A 21,966-nucleotide genomic window follows, 5' to 3' on the forward strand; every position below is an offset into this window, starting at 1 on the left:
TCCTGGCGCACATTCCACTCCTCATACTCATTGAAGGATTTCTGAAAAGCAAGACATATGTAAATAGATTCTTGCTATTGAAAAGATTTTTGATGACTGAAAAGGTTTTTCAAACTCTGGCAACCCTGTCATTAACTGTCTGTATGCTGCTCCTCCCCAAAGCATGGGCAGCGTGATCCCTGGCCCAGTGGGACTTTATCAGTGTTTGTTGCAGTTCATGTTTGATTACTAGATGCAATAATAACTAGGACAATGAGATTTCATTGCTTCACTGTTCTCCAGATCACCTTTCAAGCATATTTTTGGACAGTGTGGGAAGGGACATGTTGGCTCAGGAGTTATTGGAAAGTTATGAGTTCAAATCCCAGCACCACCAATTGCTAGTCACTTTGGATAAAATCAGCAGCCAAATGAATAATCGTACGGTTCCTGCCCAGGTGAATTCATGCTGTTCTGAGAGTGAAGGTCGAGAAATATGATTCTAGGTAGGTATATTTTGTTCTATAGTACAGGCAAGCACTCTCCTGTCCACTAGAGTGCATTGTTTAGTTTCAATCCTCTCTCACATTCAGTGTTCTTGAAAGATCCAAGTAGATCTGAGAATATTTATAAAAGTAACTTCATGAGTATAATTTTTTTTTGTGGAACTGGATGGAAATGGTGTTTTTTCCTCTGTTATTAATTCAGTTGCGTTCTCAGAGAGTAGGCATGGTGTATACATGTGAACATTTGTGCATTTAACAGCTCATGTTAACCTACGTTACTATAGTACATGCAGTATAAAGTATACATACACTAAATGGTGTGTAACATGGAGACACGTGAAAAGGCACCTACTAATTGCAGTATCTTATTTCAAACACGTGACTGAGCTGGGCTTTCTGTTTGAAAAAGTTTCTGACATACCTTGTTGGGTATGGGTGTGGAAGTAAAAGTTAGAAAGAACTCAAAGGTAATTATGTTTGACTTTACAAACAAGACTGGTTTTATTTTGTCTAGCCCTATCTTACTACTAAAGCAAACTTAGCTAGAAGCAAACATTTGCACTATTACAATTAAGTCATAATATGGGGTTAATGGATATGCCATGGGATTGATTTACTGTAATGGACATAAGACTTGGTAGATGTGTAATTAGTATTTTGTTCTGGCATTTTCTCAAAAGTAGAATTGATCTTTCTCTAAAGAGATATCGCAAAAGTAAAGAATAAAGTTAGTACCTCACAAAATGTCTTCTCTTGTACAGTATTTAAAGATTTTGAATGTAAGAAGTCAGCTTTTTGTGATTGATGTGCCAATAATTCTAAGATTGTTTTAGCAACTTTTCTATCTGACTTATATAACATGTTCATAACCTAACATATTCAGACTTCATATAAAAACCACAATGAACTTTCTTTTACTTTCAACCTATCCATTGTTACCCAGATGACGACGGGTTCCCTTCTGAGTCTGGTTCCTCTCAAGGTTACTTCCTCATATCATCTTAGGGAGTTTTTCCTTGCCACCACCGGCTTGCTCAATACGGATAAATTCACACACTTAAAATCTGTATCCTGTGTTTATATGTTTCTGTAAAGCTGCTTTGAGACAATGTCCATTGTTAAAAGCGCTATACAAATAAAATTAAATTGAAAAATTGAATTGAATTACAGCAAAGTATTCTAAAGGCCACAATTTCCTACAGTTTGACTGTTTCATTATCCTGAGAGAGTATCGTATATGATTATGCAAGTTTTCTATGGGACTGAGGTCCCACAGTAAATTTGGAGGCCACTCAAAAGTGTTCCAGTTTTTGGTTTTTTAACAACCTCTGGCATAATTCTTATGCATGAATCTTCTGTAGACTAATTAAAGTGGGAAATTTTTGCACAAATTGAAGTTCATACTTACTCAATAAGCTCACTTAATGAAATAATTAGTCACTGTCGACTCAAAATAGTTTAAATCCTGTCAGGATACTGCCATTGTCTTCAAATATGTTTTTTTTTTTTTTTTTTTTTTTTACTTTTTTTTTTTGGTTTGGTGATTTTGTAGGCCCGTCAAAATGTCCCAATTTTCACTTATGCCTATAAAACCAGTCATCTGGACCCTACAGTTCTCATCCTGAAATGTGGTAGTGTCAGTGTTGCGTTTTGCGTTGACATGAAGCTCAAAAGTCAGCCTCGGTGTTTTGGCCAACAACTGACAACCTGGTTTTACGCAAAGTTATATTCATCTAAGTGTGCAACTTACTATTGGTGGATGCCACAAATGCCACAGCAAATTTCCATTGCTTCCATCATGACACCTTGGTTACACAGTGCATCTTCATACTCCATAAGCAGTCAATGAACTCCCTCTACTGGATGCTCTGAAAAATACATGCACACAATAATGTAAACATATTGGATAAGGACCATTAACAGTGCAGTTCAAACGTGCTGGGTTTGATGTCCATCTCTCTCTCTCTTTTTTTATTTTCGCCACTTAAGGGAACATAGGCTTCTCAGCCATATGTCTATATGCATGAGGCACACCAAATGTGCCAGTATCCTTGTACCAGCTCATATTTCAGTTTGAAATATCAGCGCTTCATAAAATAAATGAAACATTTCTGCATTTGTCCTTTTAAGCACTTTTTCATCATTCTTTCTAGTCTGTTTTTACACATACACGCTTTCCCAGCAGGAGTCTTTTTTTATTTTATTTTTTTATCTCAGGCAGCAAAATGTAGAATTTTATTTAGAAAGGAGAAGAAATCAATTTCACTGTTGGATGGAGTGGTGTTTCATTTTCAAGAGTTCAATAGATCCTCACAGAATGCAGAAGCACACAGGCAATTTTAAGAACAAGTAGAATATGAGACTTCAGACGGGGGTGGATGTAAATGCAGGTTTATCAAGGAAAACCAGGGCAAACAAATCAGAGCAGAAAACCAGCACTCAGAAACGTAAAACAGGTCAGACGATCTATAAACAACTGCACTAGGTAATGACATACTCAGTGAACAGGCTGAACAAAGCTGAAGCTCAGAAACGTCACTGACCAAAGCAGGAGCGAGACTTTACAATGTGTTGGTGAGAGTCTGGGATCTTATGCAAGGAACACAGAGTGTGAGGTGGGAATACACTCTGGATGGGACCCCAGTCCAGCACAGTGCGCCATGCACACACTCATTCACACCTAGAATCAAAATAACATTGCCAGTCCACATGCTGGCATGTTTTTTTGGGTATTGGGAGGAAACTGGAGAACCTGGAAGAATCCACAAGAACACAGGGAGAAACTCTGCACAGACAGTAACCCAAGCTCAGGATCAAACCAGAATGAAACTGTATGATGTTTGGGCTGGGATTTATGGACAAAATCTTATTTCAAGATAAGATTACAATATATACCACAGATTATTATGTTTTCTCTGAAATGATGCAAAAATGATCAATACAAAATAACTGCATACATTCATGACTGGTCTGTGGGGATATCTTACAAATGACCATGTTACAAACAACAGAATTACGGTGTTGAGTTGTTGTGGGGAGTTTTGCTGCTAGCTCCGACCTCAGTGACGTAAATCGGCTGCCAAAAAGTGACTTTTGCAACACTGGCGATGTAAACAATATAAAAAAATATCTAGCAAAACACATTTTTTCTGTTGTCCTTTCTATTTCTATTGTCCCGTATCACCCAGCCCTATTTGTTGGCTACACTTCAAGGCACTAGAACAGCTTTCATGCACCATGGCATAGATTCTACACATCTCTGAAACTGTACTAGAAGGATGAACACCATTCTTCCAAAGGACATTCCCTCAACTGATGTTTTGATTTGTATTGTGGTAGCGCGCGCTCACATCAATGAACATATTTACCATTCAGAGAGAAAAACATTCAGTAAGCACCCGTGCCCTGTGCATGGAGGCGGGTCAACCTGGACGAGACAACTCCCATCAGGATGGAAACGTTTCATCATAAGATAATGGTTTTCAGTCAGAATAGCTTTATATTGATTTGCACTGAGAATTCTCTCTAAGGGGACAAGTGAACCCAAGCCATGGCAGTAAAATGTCTCCCACAGCATTACAGAGCCCATCTGTATGCAACTGTCAGTGCAATTTATATAATTTTACGGTTATTTATTAAGGGCCTTTTTCTTGTCTATTGTGTTGCAGAATAACAGAGTCCTGTTTAAGATACGTGTTGTTGGGGGATCAGTGTCCTGTAGCTACTTGAATCCGCAGGATGGACGTCCGCTTTACCATCCCGCAGTAGACAGGTAAGAGGGTTCTCTCTTATGTTAATGATTTATGGGAGATTATTGTTTGGAGTTTTATATATATATATATATATATATATATATATATATATATATATATATATATATATATATATATATATATATATATATAATTAGAATGCAGATACAGAGATACAGAATAGAGTTTTGTGATCAGTAAGTGGAATCCTTGCCATCAGAGGGGCTTGAATGAACATATCTTTTTAAACATTTTTTATATTTGACAAATATGCCTACTGAATGTGCATAAAAATCTATTTTACTCATTTTCTATGTATTTTACACAACCCCATGTATTGCAATACACACACAGAAAGTTAATGCTGTAAACGTTGCTGTATCCCCATGAGAGGTCATTCATTTGCAATTCCTCCACACACTGACCTACCTGGTCCCTGTGTACAGGAATTAGCAAGTGGTTGTCTTTTACCTGAGAATTAAAAAGGAAAAGAAAAAAACCTACAGCATACTGACAGCTAGTAATGAAAAACTATTGATTGTTCCCTCTACATTCAGATCATGAACAAAGCCATGCAGTTTAGAAAAGACCTGAATAATATGTTTAGATTGTGTTCTTTAGGAGCTCAGTGCCTTAAGCCAATAACTAATAAGCAAAGTCAAAGCTGCATTCAAAGAGCTGAGCTGGACTTGGGCCAGTTCTTTATTTACTGCTACGAGGTCCAAGGTCATTCTTTCCATTCACAATATACCTGTTGACACACTTTTTGTTGTTTTGCATCTTTACGGAGAGAGTAGGTCAGATGAGTTCAAACCTGTGGACTGCCAAAGAGTCAGTTCTGAGCCCTTCAGAAAGACCCTTGATATATATAAAAAAAGTGTCTGTCTATTAAATACTAATAGTGTAATAATAATAATAATAATAATAATAATAATAATAATAATATCTCTGATAAAAAATTATCATCACTGTTAACAAAGTTTAACATCAGTGGTTGCTCATGGTGAAAACCTTCCAGCAGGATGTAATTTGTTGTCATATACTATTATGGGCATCATCAGTATATGAAGGACAATCGTGTTTTACATAAAATGTAACAAATATGTTAATTGTTCTAAATGAATCTTTCATGAGAACTGAATAAAACCTCTGGTATATGGTAGAAGGCAAATGTTTTCTTTGATCAGTTTCTACTTTTGGCATAAAGTACCAAATTCTGGTGTAGTTAAATTAATAACCGATCATTTAGAAAATGAATACAGCAGTCTAATTATATATTATCATCCCAACCACCAGACACCATGCTCTTCTGGAAATAGAAGGGACACATCTTCAGCATTGTGGTTTTGTCTAAATGCTTTAAGAGGGTAATTTAATAGCATAGTACATTTCCAGACTAACAGCATGGTTCTTATTTTCAGCATAGTCATCATTTTGGTATAAAACGACATCATACATAATATTGAGTTATAACAGCATGTATTGTATAATATAATATCAGGGGCTCTAATAATCACAAGTTCCTCTCCATTTTTATAGTTGTTTTTTTTTTTTTTTTTTTAATAAACAAAGTAAGTGATGAAGATGTGTAATCCCAGATCTTGATTGTCTTCAGTGATGGGCTTCATTCGTCATTTTTTCACAACGATGTAAAATCGTAAATAATGTATACTGTGACGAGGAGAAATGACGCTTTGGTTTGGCTGAAGGTTTCACTCCTCTTGCCTGCTGTTTTTTTGGCCATATCGGCACAGGAATCCGAGAATCAGAGCAAGAGCCTCTTCAAAACTGGCTCGTGAAAGATCTCCAGCAGGGATGCATATGGCAGGCATGCTGAAGATTTGCTAGTTGCATTTTAAAGGACACTGAACAAAGCAGGATGAATAATTGCTCAGTATTATCAAGTTAGTTTATTTGTATTTTTGAGACTCACAGCCAAATCCTTTTTTCCCCCTTTTTTTTTGACATCCTACACAAGAGCATTAATTCTTAGTCATGTTACATAGATTATAATGAAATTGGACTAATTGGCCTACAGTCTCCAGGACCTAAGAATGAAGTCTAATTGTTGTTGTTAGGTGGCAAAGATTGCTGCAGTTGTGGTAATAATGTTTTTATTAAATTTGGCAAACAACAAACAAATCTGAGAACACTTAAATTTGGTAATAGGTCAGGCAATTCACAAACAGCATATTAGAGTCAAAGGCAAAATCACAACAACAAAAAACCCAGAAAAACAGACCAGATCAGAAACCATGAAAACTGATACAAAGGCTTGGTAAAGCACATGCAAAATCCCAGCACTGAGAAGATACTCCACAATGAGTGAATGTATGGATAGTGCAAAAAGTCCAAAAAACATTTTAAACCATACTTCTAAATAGACTGTATCCATGCATTTTATTTATTGCATCTGAGGGCTAATTGCATTAAAAAAATGTGAAAATTGGACAAAAAGTTGGATTTATCATAAAACTTGCGTCGGATGTTTGCAGGACTACCAGACTGATAAAATACAAAACTTTTTGGCTATCTAACACGAGACTGGGTTAGACTGGTGTCGCTGACCACGGGGAAGCACAACTATCATTGTATGTGTTTAGCTGCTACAGTGTTCACGTAACTTGGAACCTATGTAGCCATTTACACACCTGGCACACCTGATATCCTTGCTCAGCACTTTCAACCCCTTTACTGGTAAAATGTGTGTGTATGAATCTGTGTATATCACTTTCTCCCTCACACTAACTGACTGTGTGAGCTAGTATTTGAGATCTGTCAGCCAATAAGACAGGAGTATTTCCACGTATTTTCCTGTAAGCCTTGTCTGATTGGTATTGCCTCCGTTCACTGAAGATAAAATACAGCACTCAAAATTACAAATTGCCGTCTTCTTTTACTGACATTCAGTTACGTAATGACAAACCACTCCAAGTGGAGAATTCTTCTGGGCTAAAGTAAATGTCTGTGGGGATACAGCCCTGAAAGCCCAGACCAGGTTACACCCCTGGAGTGTGCTTATATAGGTGAATGGTGATTGAGTCCAGGTGTGTGTGATCAGTAATGTGGTGACTGTGAAGGTGACACTGGGTGTTGTAGTCCTTGGCAGGCATGTTTTGTATATTTGTAGGCCGTGGTGTGTTCTCGGAGATAACAATTATTACTACTAATAGTATAATAGTATTAACTAATAATATAAAAGTATAATACTAATTATTTTAATTAATTATTACTAACTATTATTGCTGCTGCTGTTCATTTTTCTTATGGAAGTATTAATAGTCATCAGCATTATGTGTGGAAAGATATGAAAAATTCACTACAATGATACAAGTCCTGTACTTAGTACTAACTAATGTTTTCCTCTGTTTGCTCAGAGCTCTAAAGCTGTGTGGCTCTGGTGGTCCTCCACATGTGAAGCTGATTGTGGAGTGGGAACACAGAATAAAAGACTGGTGAGTCAGTCCATTATCATCTATTCATCTAATCACTTTATGGCAAAAAAAAAAAAATGAAGGAGAGTGCACAGTCACATTAGGACTGTTTTAAGTAATGTATTCAGTTGTTCCACTGTGACACACATTGAGAAAACAATTAGATACAAAGTGGGGCAAGATTGAATTCTTTAATATGCTGATCTTGTTCATCGTGAATATGAATACATGAACAGACTGTTAGTGAATATCAGTATTAGAACATAATGTTATGAAAATACAACTGCTTTACAGGAACATGAGGATAAAATGAGTATTGTGTGTGTGTGTGTATGTAGTCTCTTTGGTAACATCCAGGAGGAGGTGGTGAAGGATTGTGAGAGTGTACGTGCCCAGCAGCAGCAGCATGTTCAGCAACATAGCTGCACACTGGACGAATGCTTTCAACTTTATACTAAAGAGGAGCAGGTAACACACACAGTCCACAATTCAGCAGCTTTTCTCTCAGAGATGTTAACAGACCCTTTGGAGTCAGGTTCCAGCTACATAACACAACTAAAAATGTCTAAACGTGTTTAGAATTCAGTAACAGGCCGATATGCGCATAGACTCTTGTGAAGAGTCATTTAATATGCAAAGAAAATAGAAGTTGTTACAACATAAAAAGTTTGTTTAATAGGCAAAGGACGACTACAAATGCAGAAGTGAAAATAAACCTGAAGATAAGAAACTAAAGATGAACTTTAGATAAGAAGAATATACTAGTCACACGAGAGTGACTATAGAGAATTGAGAAAGAACATGATACAGTGTCAGAATGAAGGTGTGACCAAATACAACTAAACCAAACTCAGTCATAAGCAACTAAACAATTACATGACAAGATTTAGAGTGGGACCACTTTATGCTGACTTCTAGAGATAAAGGTACAGAGGGATTTGTATGAGGCTGTGTCTGCAGCTGAGTATTTGCTTCAGAAACACCAGCTTTCCTATCAGCTCATCTCACCATGGAAAGAGTTTTCACTTTTGAGGACGAGAGACTCAGTGCTTAAGGCTCCAGGCTACTGGTTAGAAGGATGTGAATTCAAATACCAGCTCCTCGAAGATACCAATGTTGGGCTCTTTTGCAAGGCCCTCTCCTCACTGTGTTCTAGGGTCTGTGTCATGGCTGATTTTATTGTACTAATATATATATATATATATATATATATATATATATATATATATATATATATATAATGTATGTATGTGTATGTATATGTATGTATCTGTGTGTGTGTGTATAATGTGTGTACACATTATTTATTTATATATATATATATATATATATATATATATATATATAATATATATAAATTATACTGCCCATTATATTGTGTCCTGTGCATGCAGCTAGCTCCAGACGACGCATGGAAGTGTCCTCATTGCAAGCAGCTGCAGCAAGGCATGGTTCAGATGAGTCTGTGGACACTCCCAGACATCCTCATCCTCCACCTCAAGCGTTTCAGGCAGGTGGGCGAGCGACGAAACAAGCTCTCCACTCTCGTACGCTTCCCGCTCACAGCCCTGGACATGGCACCCCACATGGTCAAGAGGAGTAACTGCACCCGCCTGCCTTCCGCATGGAAACAGCAGCTTCATCAAAGGACTGAAACAGGCCAACATCCTGAGGACTTCCTGTATGACCTATACGCAGTGTGTAACCATCATGGAGGCATGCATGGAGGTCACTACACAGGTTTGTGGATTGATAAATCACCTGGGATTAAATCATTATATACTGTATACGGTGAATTGTCTAGCACATTTATTTGAAAGTGTCTTTGTTGAGAAATGTGGATTTGTGGTAATTGAGTTAGAGTGTGTCAGCAGGCAAAGGTGTATGCATGAGAGTATACTGCCGGTAATCTCAGTCTTTCTGTTGTTTCAGCATACTGCAGGAATTCAGTGGATGGCCAGTGGTATGGTTATGATGATAGCAGCGTAGAGCTGGTGCCTGAGGGTGAAGTGTGTACCCGCGAGGCATATATCCTCTTTTACCAGAGACGCAACAGCATTCCTGCATGGTCAGCCAGCTGCTCGCTCCGAGGTCAGACTTCATCTCCATCGTCACTATATTGTAGAAAGATTCGATCATTCAAATCGATGGTCGCTGTATTTGTATTTTTATTTTTCAGGTTGGTACTCTGACCACAAATGAGTTTGATTATACAAACACACCAAAGATTAAATTGATGACTAAAGAAATTGTTGGTTAAATATGTGCAAGTTCATGTCACTATTTGCTTGAACAGTACACAATTCTGATGAATAAGGATTGATGTGTTTTATGGAAATTGAAGAGTATGGCAATGAATAAGTTATACCAAGCTGGATCTATCTACAGTTATGATTGATACGTGTGTTGGGGTTGAACATGCCATTGAAAATGATATATCACTGGAAGCTAAATGTGACATTATTTGAGTCAGTTCAAGTGAACTGTTATCTTTAAATATGAAAAATAAAACATAGTTACATGACAAGCTGAGACACAGCACTTTTATCAATGAAGATGAAAGTCCACTAGCACCTGGAGCTATTATTATTAGCAGACTTCCTTTTTCCTTGTTTTTTTTTCTGTTGTTAGTGAGGAGAACTGACATGATCTCTTCTTCCACAGGCTCTACAAGCTCCTCCGTGTCTAATCACTGGCTCGTCCGTTTGACGTCTATTTCAGAAGAAAGCCAAACCTTGAGTCCCACGACCAAGACCTCCTCAGCTCCTGAACCTCAAACGCCAACTTCCCCTGTTTTCTATGAGCAGCCAAAAGGAGATGCTGGTACGTTATTTCTTAACAAGCACCCATGTGGTAGATGGTACCGGGCAACTGGAGTATCCTGGTCACGTTATTTATTGCTTTTCTTTATATAATATTGAAGATATTATAATATGGTTTTATGGTTTACTGTTTTGTTGTTTCTGCTAGCAAAAATGTAACATTTATCATAGCTTGGGCAGTTTTGACAAATGTCTTCATTCAGAGCATTATCAGTAGTTTTCAGTTAATCTGAGAATCACTACGGATCCTAATTTTGTTCTTCATTCTCCACCCATAGATGGATTTGGGTCGAGACCATTTGTCCGTGGCACCCAAGGCCGTAGCGTAAGCCTGCGTTCACCCACCAAGAACAAGGAGAACCTGGCCAAAGTGCTTCCTCTACGCTGGTCTTTTGGTTCCAAGGACCGCAAGAAAGTCACCTCTGTCCCTCAGACCACACCACTGCAGTCTGGAGAACTGGTGGAGTACCTGGAGTCCGGACGGAGGCCACGGTGCACCAAAGAGCCCATAGTGAGCCTGGTGGCTAGTCCTGCTCAAAGTAAAGCCCAGCTTCCTGTGGAAGACTCGCTCAGCTCGCCTAGTGGTAGCAGCGGCTTTAGTGGAGCGGAGCGTGGAAGTTGTCGTGAGCCAGACTCGCCTCGAGTACCTGAAGGCCAGAGCAGACCAGCTTCAGACAGAGGCACTACTAAGGGCAGAGATGAAGGTTTACTAACCAGGAGGACATCAAAGAGGAGACAGGAGCAACACGGAAAGAATCAAGACGGTCAGTCCCGTCGGGAATCCACTGCTGGGCATCAGCCTGGGACTAGCACAGCTCAAAGTTTTGCGAACAGCACAAGTGAAAGCAAAAATTCCACATTAAAGCAACACTGGAACCAGCCAGCTGGAGCTACCAGGACTTTGTGCAGTCAAAACCAGCAAGATGATGTTGCAGGGAGCAGGAAAGAGGAGACTCACGACATCCCAGCATTCCTTATGCCAGGCAATGTTAAGAAGGACAACCAGTCAAAGGACGTACGTGCCAAAGAAGCAGGTCAAGGAAGAACGCTAACAAATAAGAGCTCAAACAAGCCGTCCGTGTCCAACGGCACTCCAAATGGACTGGTAGCAGAGGCGAAAAAAGGCAATGGCACCCACAGGAGCAGCAGTGCACGGTACTACAACAAGACTCTGATCAATGGAAGGGAAACCCACAGTGGTGGTGGTGGTGGGGATATTAAGCGAGCGCTGAGCTCTTCCAGCCTTCAAAGCAGACTGGATCTGAATCTGAGGAGGACAGTGTCCCTCCAGAGGAACGGGTTGCTGGTTCCTCCTCAGAAGGGACACACTGCTGATAAACCGTCCTACAACACATTGCAGAGGAACAAATATAGCACCACTTCACTAGGCAGACAGAGACCAGTGCCCGAGTCCTGCTTCTGATATCAGGAAAGCTGAAGCACGTGAGTGTCTGGTTTAGGTGAAAAATCATTCCAGTCTGAGTGCCTCCCCTGAAGAGAAGATATTTAGGGTACTTTCACAAAGGCTCCAGTTGAAGGCAAGAAAACAGATACAATATTTTTACTAAGAACAAAAAAAAACGAAATAGCGTTTTTAAACAACTCGTTTTAAATTCTGTAACAAGACCAGTTAATAATGTGATTAGTTTTATAGAGCCCACAAATGAACAAGAATTTTAACTAGCTTATTATTTATAAGTTATCTCCAGACTTTCACATAGCTTTTAGGTTAACATACTGTCACATGTTTGTATTCAGCGTATCATCTCTGTGCTGTGGCTCTACACATGAAAAGTAATGGAAACATGAAAAAATCACACAATATGTAGTGTAAGGAATGAAAACACAACAGGACGTGCCATCATAGCAAACTAATCGACGATGTAGAATGCTGTTGGCTTCTAAGAGTTTTATTTATCTTATACCACAGCAATTTTCCAACATTACAATTCTTTATTTATTACAGAAAAACGCGTCATACTTTTTAACAGTTTTATATTAAATCGTTATATTTAATGTTGTGGAACATCCACAAAAATTAGTTCATTCCTGTTATCACTTACGCAAATGGCAGCTATAAATCGTCGTTCCCACACGTTATCTCGAAATGAATAAGCTTGTTAAAGAGAAACCGTACAGAGCAAAGACTTTCCCACTGCACGTCGGACTGTTACACGGTGCTGACACTGGAGACTCCTTCCATAAATCTTTATTAACATCTACTGTACGTCCCCTGGAATGAGCTGTTATTATAAGAACGATAACGTATTAGAACAAGCACATTCATATAAACCTGTGATCTGCCGTGCAGTCAGCACTACTGTCAGAGCCATGCTGTTAAAGAATATTAATCAATATCTTCTGAACAATCAGAATCGATAACTCAAGATATAATGTGAGCCAATCGGGAGGGATAATAACCGCAGATAATGACAGAAATGTCTCAAATCACATGAAATCAAATGTAATTGCAGCCTTTTAGGTAACTTTGATGTGCAGCTTTGTTATCAAAACTAAGAAATCCTAATTATTTTTGAATCCTCCCCCGTTTATTTTTATCCAGAATAATGGTCATCGGTAGGTTTGCAACACCATACAAACCAAGACCCTGGAATTGTATGTTTCTATGTGACGCTTCTGTGATTTTCAGATATTCATCCATAAGGTCTTGACTAAATAAGATACAACTGAGATTTAACCTTATTTTTTTTATGTTTAAGGAATATTTTGCTGTAATATTTCTCACATAGTATATTCAGTGTCATGTAAATAACATGTTTATAATATTAACTCGTTTTTGCCAAAAAGCTCAGCTAGAACCCTACATTCATAAGGTTTATAATGTCAATCAAGAGGTAGACCTACAGATTTCGCAGGGATTTGGTGCTGCAAAAAAACAACAGCCGCCAAATTTCATTATATGTGTGTAATACAAACAAAACTACAGGTGTAATAACTTTAGAAAGCCAACATTATATTTTATGTAAAACACTGAGATGCATTGATACAGATACTGGGATCAATTATCAGAATAATACCATGGTCATTTATTTATACTCGTACAAATGCTCCGATACCAGTGTCTTATACTGCGTTCTACTGTGTGACGTAATCCTAGTGTATGTTGCAGTGCTACTGAACAGACAACACGAAATGACAATGAATGATCATCTTGTGAATACTGTATATGTGAAATTATCAAGAGTACAACAGAATCTTCCTGCGATACAAGTAGCCTGATAAAACACCTTGTGGCGTTTAAGCAGTATCTCTAATAGAGAGCGCGAGAACGGCCAACCTGGCAGTACCAGCAAGTGCCGTCATTAAAAATCGGCTGTAAATCGTGCACACGACGGTGTATACTTGCGTGTGAAGCAGTGAAGTGAGCGTGTAGAGAAACCGTCGCACATGAGCGCACTTCAGTTCTGCGAGCACTGAGACACGCACACTTTCTTTCGTCTAGTTCTCCAGGGTTGACACTTGCTTGTGGCTCAGCACTTTGCACTTTTAATGACCGCACTTGTTGATACAGCTCTGCATGCTCAAGCCAGCTGTTCTCATGCTCTCTATTAAGCATACCATTTTAACACCATTATACACTTTATGACCAAAAGTATGTGGACACATGACCGTCACACCCATACTGCATGTGGGGTTCTTCCCCAAACTGTTGCTACAAAGTTGGAAGCACAGAATTGTGTAGGGTGTCGTTGTATGCTGTAGCTTTATAATTTCCCTTCACTGGAACTAAGAGGCCCAGACATGTTCCAGCATGACAATGCCCCTGTGCACAAATCGAACTCCATGAAGACATGGTTTGCCAAGGTTGGTGTGGAGGAACTCGAGTGGCCTGCACAGAGCCCTGACCTCAACCCCACTGAACACCACTGGGAGGAACTGGAAAGCCAAATGTGCCCCAAGCCTCCTTACCTGACTTCACTAATGTTTCTGAATGAGCCACGCTCCTGTGGGGGAGGGGGGGGGGTACTTTACAAGTGCATGTTCGGGGGTACTGAATTTATTCAGTTCTGTTTGTTTTGGTTGCTGCTTAAACATTAAACTCAACACTAGCAGTTCATTGGTAGCAGGAACCAACACAAACAAAACTGTACAATAAATTGTTCAGTGATGCCTCTGCTTGATCAATACTAAGTAAGCTATTCATTTTGTTATCAGTATCGGTATCAAGAAGTACCACGAACATGCACTTGTTCTTGGCTGGGAAAAAAAAAGGTATCAGTGTGTCCCTAGTAAAACGGAAGCATTACAATATTTGTTCCGCTCTGATTTATTTGTTTTAAATTGCACTTTAGCTTTGATTTTCACATATATCCGTGTATATCATGTATATCTTGATCTATTTCTTATAGCATTTGTAACCTGAAAAAGCATGTGAGGAACTAACCGCCCCTTTCACAAAACATTTTCTGGTACTGTCTGTATACATGGTTTCAGACAAGCAAGGATTTGGAATATGCTTCTTTGTCAAGCAGACCCTAAAATATTTCAAGTCTTTTTTTTTTTTTTTTAATGCTTCAGGGAACTGCACAATGGAAATGAATGCAGGAGTCATGGTGTGCTCTGCATTTTTTAGGTAATATTTTGTGGTTTTAAATCAAATATCCACTCAGTTTTTTTTTTGTTTTTTTTTCTTTTCCCCCCAGAGCACAGCACTAGTTACTTTCCTAATGTACACTAGTTGGATCAACAAGCACTTGGTTTGTTCCTTGTAAAATGTACCATAAGTGAGATACGTATGCCAGAGAAGCTGATAAGTATGCAATTAAATCTACAACGTTTATGCAATTAAATGCAGCAGAACAGATCAATTCTTATAAAAACAGAAACAGCAGTCAGTGTCTATTGGCAAAACAGCTCAAACTTTGATTGTGATATTATTTAAGTGCCTTTTTCTAGTGTTCATGAAGGAGCACTGGTATTAATGTTTTATATATAGACATGTGCACACTCACAAATGTGTTCTAGACGGAGTGCACGATTGCATATGATTCATCACTATAGTTATTACACAGATTGAAGATTATGGCACCATATACAGACCACACACACACACACACTGTTCACATCACCTCCATCATCTCTCTTGTTCCAATCCAGATGCAGTTAGAAAGAGAAGCAGCTGCAGTTAATGTATGAATCAACTTTTCTACTTTTTTGTCCTTTATTCTGTCAACATAGTAAAGATCTCAGAGTTTCCTAAAAGCATTACTACACACGTTCAAATAGCAACATCACATCGAACACTCCAGATAAGACTATTTTTCGGTTTTTGGGAAATTGGGCCTTTGTTCACTACATTAAGTTCATACAAGCTGTAGATCTGTTATAATATCGATAATATTACTATTGACAAAATGGCTGGTGTGCATTTTTTCACATTGTTTGAATTCAGCAGCAATATGTAGATATATAGTGAGAGAAATTGCACTTATCATGTAGCCAGGAAGTCAGACGACAACTCTTTTCGTTTATTTTTATTTTTATCTGAGAGATTGATGTCAAGCTTTAGCCCTATCTGTCCTGAAAAGCTAAGGGTTGTTATAGTGGGTGGCACTGAACAGGAACCAAAATATATTTAACTTTATTATTTATTTATTTTTCATTGATGGATTCATTACTTTTCAAGCAACTGTATCTATTTCCATACAGACTTCCTTCTGTACAGGCTTTCCAAGGAGTTTAGGCTTGTCCAAAGATGAAGTAGATAAGTGACAGGTGTTAGTAGATTATTTTATTTATAGTGATCCAGTGGAGAAGTACCCTCATTTAGCACACACCAGGTTTTTTTTTTTTCTTCTCTCATCCCACAACCTGATGAAGGATTTATATACTTATATAATTAATACAATCACTTAGCTCGCCATACATTATTACATTATTTAAGCTACAATAGTACCATTTTTAGTCTAGTTAATTAAATTTCTGGACATCTGGAATTTCAGTCAAACCAGTGAAAGCAGAACAGTTTCTGTTCAAGTGACCAGACGGTTGAGAGTTCGAATCCAAGTACTGTTAGAGAGCCACTGCTGAGCCATTGAGTGAGACTCTTAACTGAATTCTGCCTTACTTCTGTCACTTTGGATCCAAGCGTCTGCCAAATGAGTAACTGTAAATGTAGGCATATACAGTATACTTGTCACCCAGCTCCCTGGTTAAATGAATTCTGGTTTTATGACTACAAAAAACTGCATCCAGCATTTCCCATTTCAGATCAGTAACTATGATGAGAATGAATTATGTTTTGCATTTGAAGTACTATAATGAAGGAACATTGTTGCTGTTAAGGGTTAACGGTTGTGGATATATTTTTATGCAAACTTTTGTATTGGAAAACTTTTTAACTACTCTGTAATTAATGTAAATATAGTTGTACAATTGTGTAATGAATCGTTTTGCTCAAGATACTGATTAAATGGCAAAAGACAGGAATGAAACAGATGTAATCGACACACTGGAAAGAAATCTTATACATGTTTGTACCGTCACTTTATATAGCATATTGTACTTTATTTTTAATATAGCAAATTAAACACTCTATTTGTCACTGTAATGTGTAGACAGTGCCTTTGTGTGTTTCTAAGTTCTTTCTTTCTGAGTGTAACAAGTTCCTGTTCCTGTTCCTAAAACATGCCCAAGATGAGCAGTTTTATCTGCATTCATCTTCTAAGCTGCTCTTTTCTGCTTGCACTCTGTTTAAAGTTGCGCTCATAAATTTACATACCCCTTGCAGAATCTGAAAAATGTTAATAATGATACAAAGGGATCATTAAAATTTTTATTAAGTACTGCCCTGAATAAGCTATTTCACATACAGTAACAGATGTTTACATATAGTTCACAAGACACAATAATACCTGAATTTACACAAATGAACCAGTTCAAAAGTTTACACACCCTTGATTCTTAATACTGTGTTGTTACCTGAATGATCCATGACTGTTTTTTTTTTTTGTTTGTTTTTTTTTTGTTTTTTTATTTGATGGTTGTTCATAAGTCCCTTGTTTGTCCTGAGCAGTTAAACTGAAAAATCCTCCAGGTCCTGCATATTATTTGCTTTTCCAGCCTCTTCTGCATAATTGAGCCCTTTCCAACAGTGGCTATATGATGTTGAGCTCCATCTTTTCACTCTGAGGACAACTGAGGGTCTTGTACACAACTATTGCAAAAGGTGCAAACATTCACTGATGCTCAAGAAAGCAGCATGATACATTAAGAGCTGGGGGGTGTAAACTTTTGGAAAAGAAAAAAGATAATACACAATCACCCATTCACTATTGCATGATAAACCCCGACAGGGGTTGGACGCGTCAACATTTTATTCAGTAAATATATTTCCAATGAGGCTATTCACATGAAATTTTCACCAGACATCAGTATTAACTCAAGAAATCTGGAAATATAAAGAATTTGCACCATTAAATTCCATAAATAAAGCCATGTGTAATAAAGTGGAATGACACAGGAAAAAAGTATTGAACACACTAAGAAAAAGCAGTTCTCCAAGGCAAGGAACCAGCTGAAATCTGTAAGTAATTGTACCTCCTATCTGTGCAAATTAATATCAGCCTGGTTAGTAAATTGATGGTCTGTAAAAAGACTTTTCATTACCAAGGTGTCACACAAGAAACATCTCATGATGGGTAAAAGCAAAGAGCTCTCCCAAGACCTTCGCAACCTTATTGTTGCGAAACATACTGATGCAATCCGATACAGATGTATTTAAAAACTTCTGAATCCTCCAGTAAGTGCCATTGGGGCCATTATCCCCAAGTGGAAGCAACATCACTCTGTCATCAACCGGCCACGCACCGGAGCTCCTCACAAAATTTCTGACCAGGGATTCAGAAGAATAGTCAGAAGAGTAGCCCAAGAGCCCAGGACCATTCAGAAAGGGCTCCAGAAACACTTGGAGGAGCAGGTGCCATCGTCACAGAGAAAACAATAGGCAATGCACTCCACTGCTCACGCTCACCCTGCAAGACTCCATTGCTAAAGAAAAGGCATGTCGAAGCTCGTTTAAAGTTTGCTACAACTCATTTGGACAAGCCTATGAAATACTGGGAGAGTGTAGTCTGGTCAGACGAGAGCAAAATTTAACTTTTTGGCTGTCATACTACACACCATGTTTGGAGAAGAAATGGCACTGCACATCACCCTAAAAACACTAAACCAACAGTGAAGTTTGGAGGTGGAAGCATCATGGTGTGGGGCTGTTTTTCCATTGCATGGTACTGGCAGACTTCATATAATGGAAGGAATGATGAACGGAGCCCTTTACCAGAAGATTCTTGAGAAGAATCTGCTGCCATCCACCAGGATGATGAAGATGAGACGTGGGCGGACCTTCCAGCAGGACAACGATCCAAAGCATACAGCAAAGGAAACTCTCAGTTGGTTTCAGAGAAAATAAATCAAGGTGTTAGAATAGCCCAGTCAATCACCTGACTTGAATCCAATTGAACAAGATTTAAAGACAGTGTGTTTAGAAGAAAGGGCCAAAATCACACCTGAATACTGCAGCCTATTAATTTCTTCATACAGGAAGCGTCTTGAAGCGGTCATTACAAACAGAGGCTTCTCCACTAAGCATTAAATAAATTTCAGTTAGCGTGTTCAATACTTTTTTCCTGTGTCATTCCGCTTTATTACACATAACCTCATTTATGGACTTTAATGTTTTTTTATTTTTATTCTTTATATTTCCGGATTTCTTGAGTTAATACTGATGTCTGGTGAAATTTTCATGTGAATAACCTCATTGGAAATATATTTGTTGAAAAAAATGTTGACGCGTCCAATACTTATTTCCCCCACTGTATATGGGGGAAAATGAAAAATAACTCAATTAATTGAATTTATTCAAGTCAAAAACTTTAAACATCACTGAATCAATCTAAATACATTAGGTTACAGCAACAAAAGATCAAGTTGAAATAGTACCTTAAGGTAAAGTTTGCAGCTTACTACCTTTTAATAGTGTATTTTTTTTTCCATAGTGCGCATTTTTGTCACTGAATGTTTTATTAAAGTGAATGGTGAGTGTATATAAAACCCTGTGTGTATTACAGGAACTCATAAACTTTGTGAGCTTGTTGCACTACTGAACTAGAATATGTCCTTCCTTCCATGCAGTAATGGTGTTTTTTAACAAATTTGCCCCATTCAGTTTGACCATTAAATTATACTAAATAATCCATGATGAAGCTGGGGGTTTTTTTCTTGGATGGTTTTCTTTAATTCCACAGAGACTTGTGCCACTTGCACTGGCTGTTAGCTAACATGCTCGAACACAGACACACATGCAAACACAAAGGCGTGTATTTGCAAAGTTGTCAAGGACCTTCAAAGCATTTGTTGAAACCGCCCCATTGAAATCTTCAACTCTTTTAAATTGTTCCCCTGCACAAACTTCCCTAGGGGTTATTTTACATCTTTGATACTTAACTCTTAAAATAAATACATAAATTACCTTAAGTAGAAAGACTTCTCTATAAATACAAGTGATAAAGACTTGATGCCTGGATTACAGTCCTAAGAATGCAAAATCCAAATGAACTCTTAATGACACTTCTACACAAAGTGCTGATTAGCACTGAATGGTGCATTCTAAGTGATAAAATTATGCTTTCACCCAGGCTGTGTTTTACAAAAACAAGCAACTGTGCATGCAGTGTGCTCCTTGTGTGTGTGTGTGTGTGTGTGTGTGTGTGTGTGTGTGTGTGTGTGTGCAGCTGTTTTTCAGACTATAGCCTTCCAAAGTTTTAGGCTTTTTCAAAACGAAAATAAATAAATAAACCAAATTCATTGTGAACATCCATAACATGAGTCAGAATCCATGCAGTCAGGTTTAATATGGGCAAATTCATAGTGATAAACCAGAAAGCATGCTGGAATTAAAATCGCAAGAGAACACAGTACTCTGCAAAAACTAGGAATTGCAGGAGGATAAACTAGGAGGAAAGCAAAATGTCTAAACCAGGGAAGACACAGCTTAGGTGTCTGAGATAAACACACAAGATTTCACAAGCATATGAGGACACCCAAAGAGCTTAAATGGGTGGTGTCACAACCAATCAGACATGGAACAGGAAACACTGACCACATAGAGTTAGAAAATGAAAAGGGACAGATATGGTAGTGAACAGCAAGGTCAAAAAATGGGTGGATGTTAGTTAGTTAGTCACATTTATATAGCACTTTTCTAGACACTCATAGCGCTTTACATAGTAGGGGGGGGGGGTTCTCCTCAACCACCACTAGTGTGTAGCATCCACCTGGATGATGCGATGGCAACCGTAGCACACCAGAATGCCCACCATACACCAGCTATTAGTGGAGAGGAGAGATTGATGTTGCCAATTCAGAGAGGGGGATTATTAGGGGGAATTTCACCAGGACACAGTGGTATAACCCTACTCTTTTCACTAAGTGTCCTTGGATTTTTAATGACCACAGAGAGTCAGGACCTCAGTTTAAGGTCTCATTCGAAAGACAGTGCTGTTTTTATAGTATAGTGTCCCCGTCACTATACTGGGGCATTAGGCCCCACACAGACCACAGGGTGAGCGCCCCCTGCTGGTCTCACTAATACCACTTCCAGCAGCAACCTTAGTTTTCCCGAGGAGATCTTCAATCCAGGTACTGGCCAGGCTCAACCCTGCTTAGCTTCAGTGGCACACCAGAAGGAGAACTGCAGTGAGATATGGCTCTGGCTAATGTAACATTAATGGGGTATTAATCTACAACAAGAACCACAAATTCAGTTTGTTCCAGTTTTCACCATTTCTTGTTGGTTAAGGGGTGTTTTGCCCCAGTTTAACCCAGCGGGAGCCACGGTGGCTTAGTGATTAGCACGTTTGCCTCACACCTCCAGGGTGGGGGTTAAAATCCTGCCACTACCCTGTGTGTGTAGAGTCTGTGTGTGCGGATGTTCTCCCTGTGCTTCATGGGTTTCCTCCAGGTATTCCAGTTTCCTCCCCAGTCCACAGACGCGTTGTACGCTGATTGGCATTTCCAGATTGTCCGTAGTGTGTGAATGTGTGCGCGATTGTGCTCTGTGATGGGTTGGCACTCCATCCAGGGTGCCCTGAGTTCCCTGGGATAGGATCCAGGTTCCCCTGTGACCCTGTGCAGGATAAGTGGTATGGAAAATCTGCGGTTGGGTTTAACTCCGAAGCCGCACATCAGATTAGGGCTGAATCCCAAATGGTTCGTTACTATATCAAATAATAATAATGTACGTGTATAAATGTATACTGATGATTTGATAGATCGGTTAAAACGTACTAACGTTTATGAAAACACGCCTATGAGAAGCCTTTCCAGAACTTTAAATGTATTTAGCCATTTCTTATTGTTTGCCCATTGTGGCAGTGTATTTACTAGAGGCGGCCGGCAGGGGGTAGAGTAAACACACCGCCGTTTCTCCAGAGGAAGCGGAAATGTTCTCGCT

At 38.7% G+C, this 21,966-nt stretch overlaps 1 protein-coding gene across 1 annotated transcript in view; it reads left to right on the plus strand.

Moving 5' to 3' along the window:
* The window catches only part of usp43b (ubiquitin specific peptidase 43b), a 102,974-nt gene extending 87,403 nt beyond the window's left edge, over positions 1–15,571 (plus strand). Inside the window, exons 9-15 of the mRNA XM_053610551.1 lie at positions 4,154–4,257; positions 7,615–7,692; positions 8,010–8,139; positions 9,066–9,411; positions 9,604–9,762; positions 10,336–10,494; positions 10,772–15,571. Coding sequence (XP_053466526.1) covers positions 4,154–4,257; positions 7,615–7,692; positions 8,010–8,139; positions 9,066–9,411; positions 9,604–9,762; positions 10,336–10,494; positions 10,772–11,916 — 2,121 coding nt within the window. The 3' untranslated portion in view covers positions 11,917–15,571. The remainder of the gene's footprint in view (positions 1–4,153; positions 4,258–7,614; positions 7,693–8,009; positions 8,140–9,065; positions 9,412–9,603; positions 9,763–10,335; positions 10,495–10,771) is intronic.
* The last annotated feature ends 6,395 nt before the right edge of the window (positions 15,572–21,966 follow it).

This window comes from Ictalurus furcatus, chromosome 2 (genome assembly GCF_023375685.1).
Source record: "Ictalurus furcatus strain D&B chromosome 2, Billie_1.0, whole genome shotgun sequence".
Taxonomy (NCBI): Eukaryota; Metazoa; Chordata; class Actinopteri; order Siluriformes; family Ictaluridae; genus Ictalurus; species Ictalurus furcatus.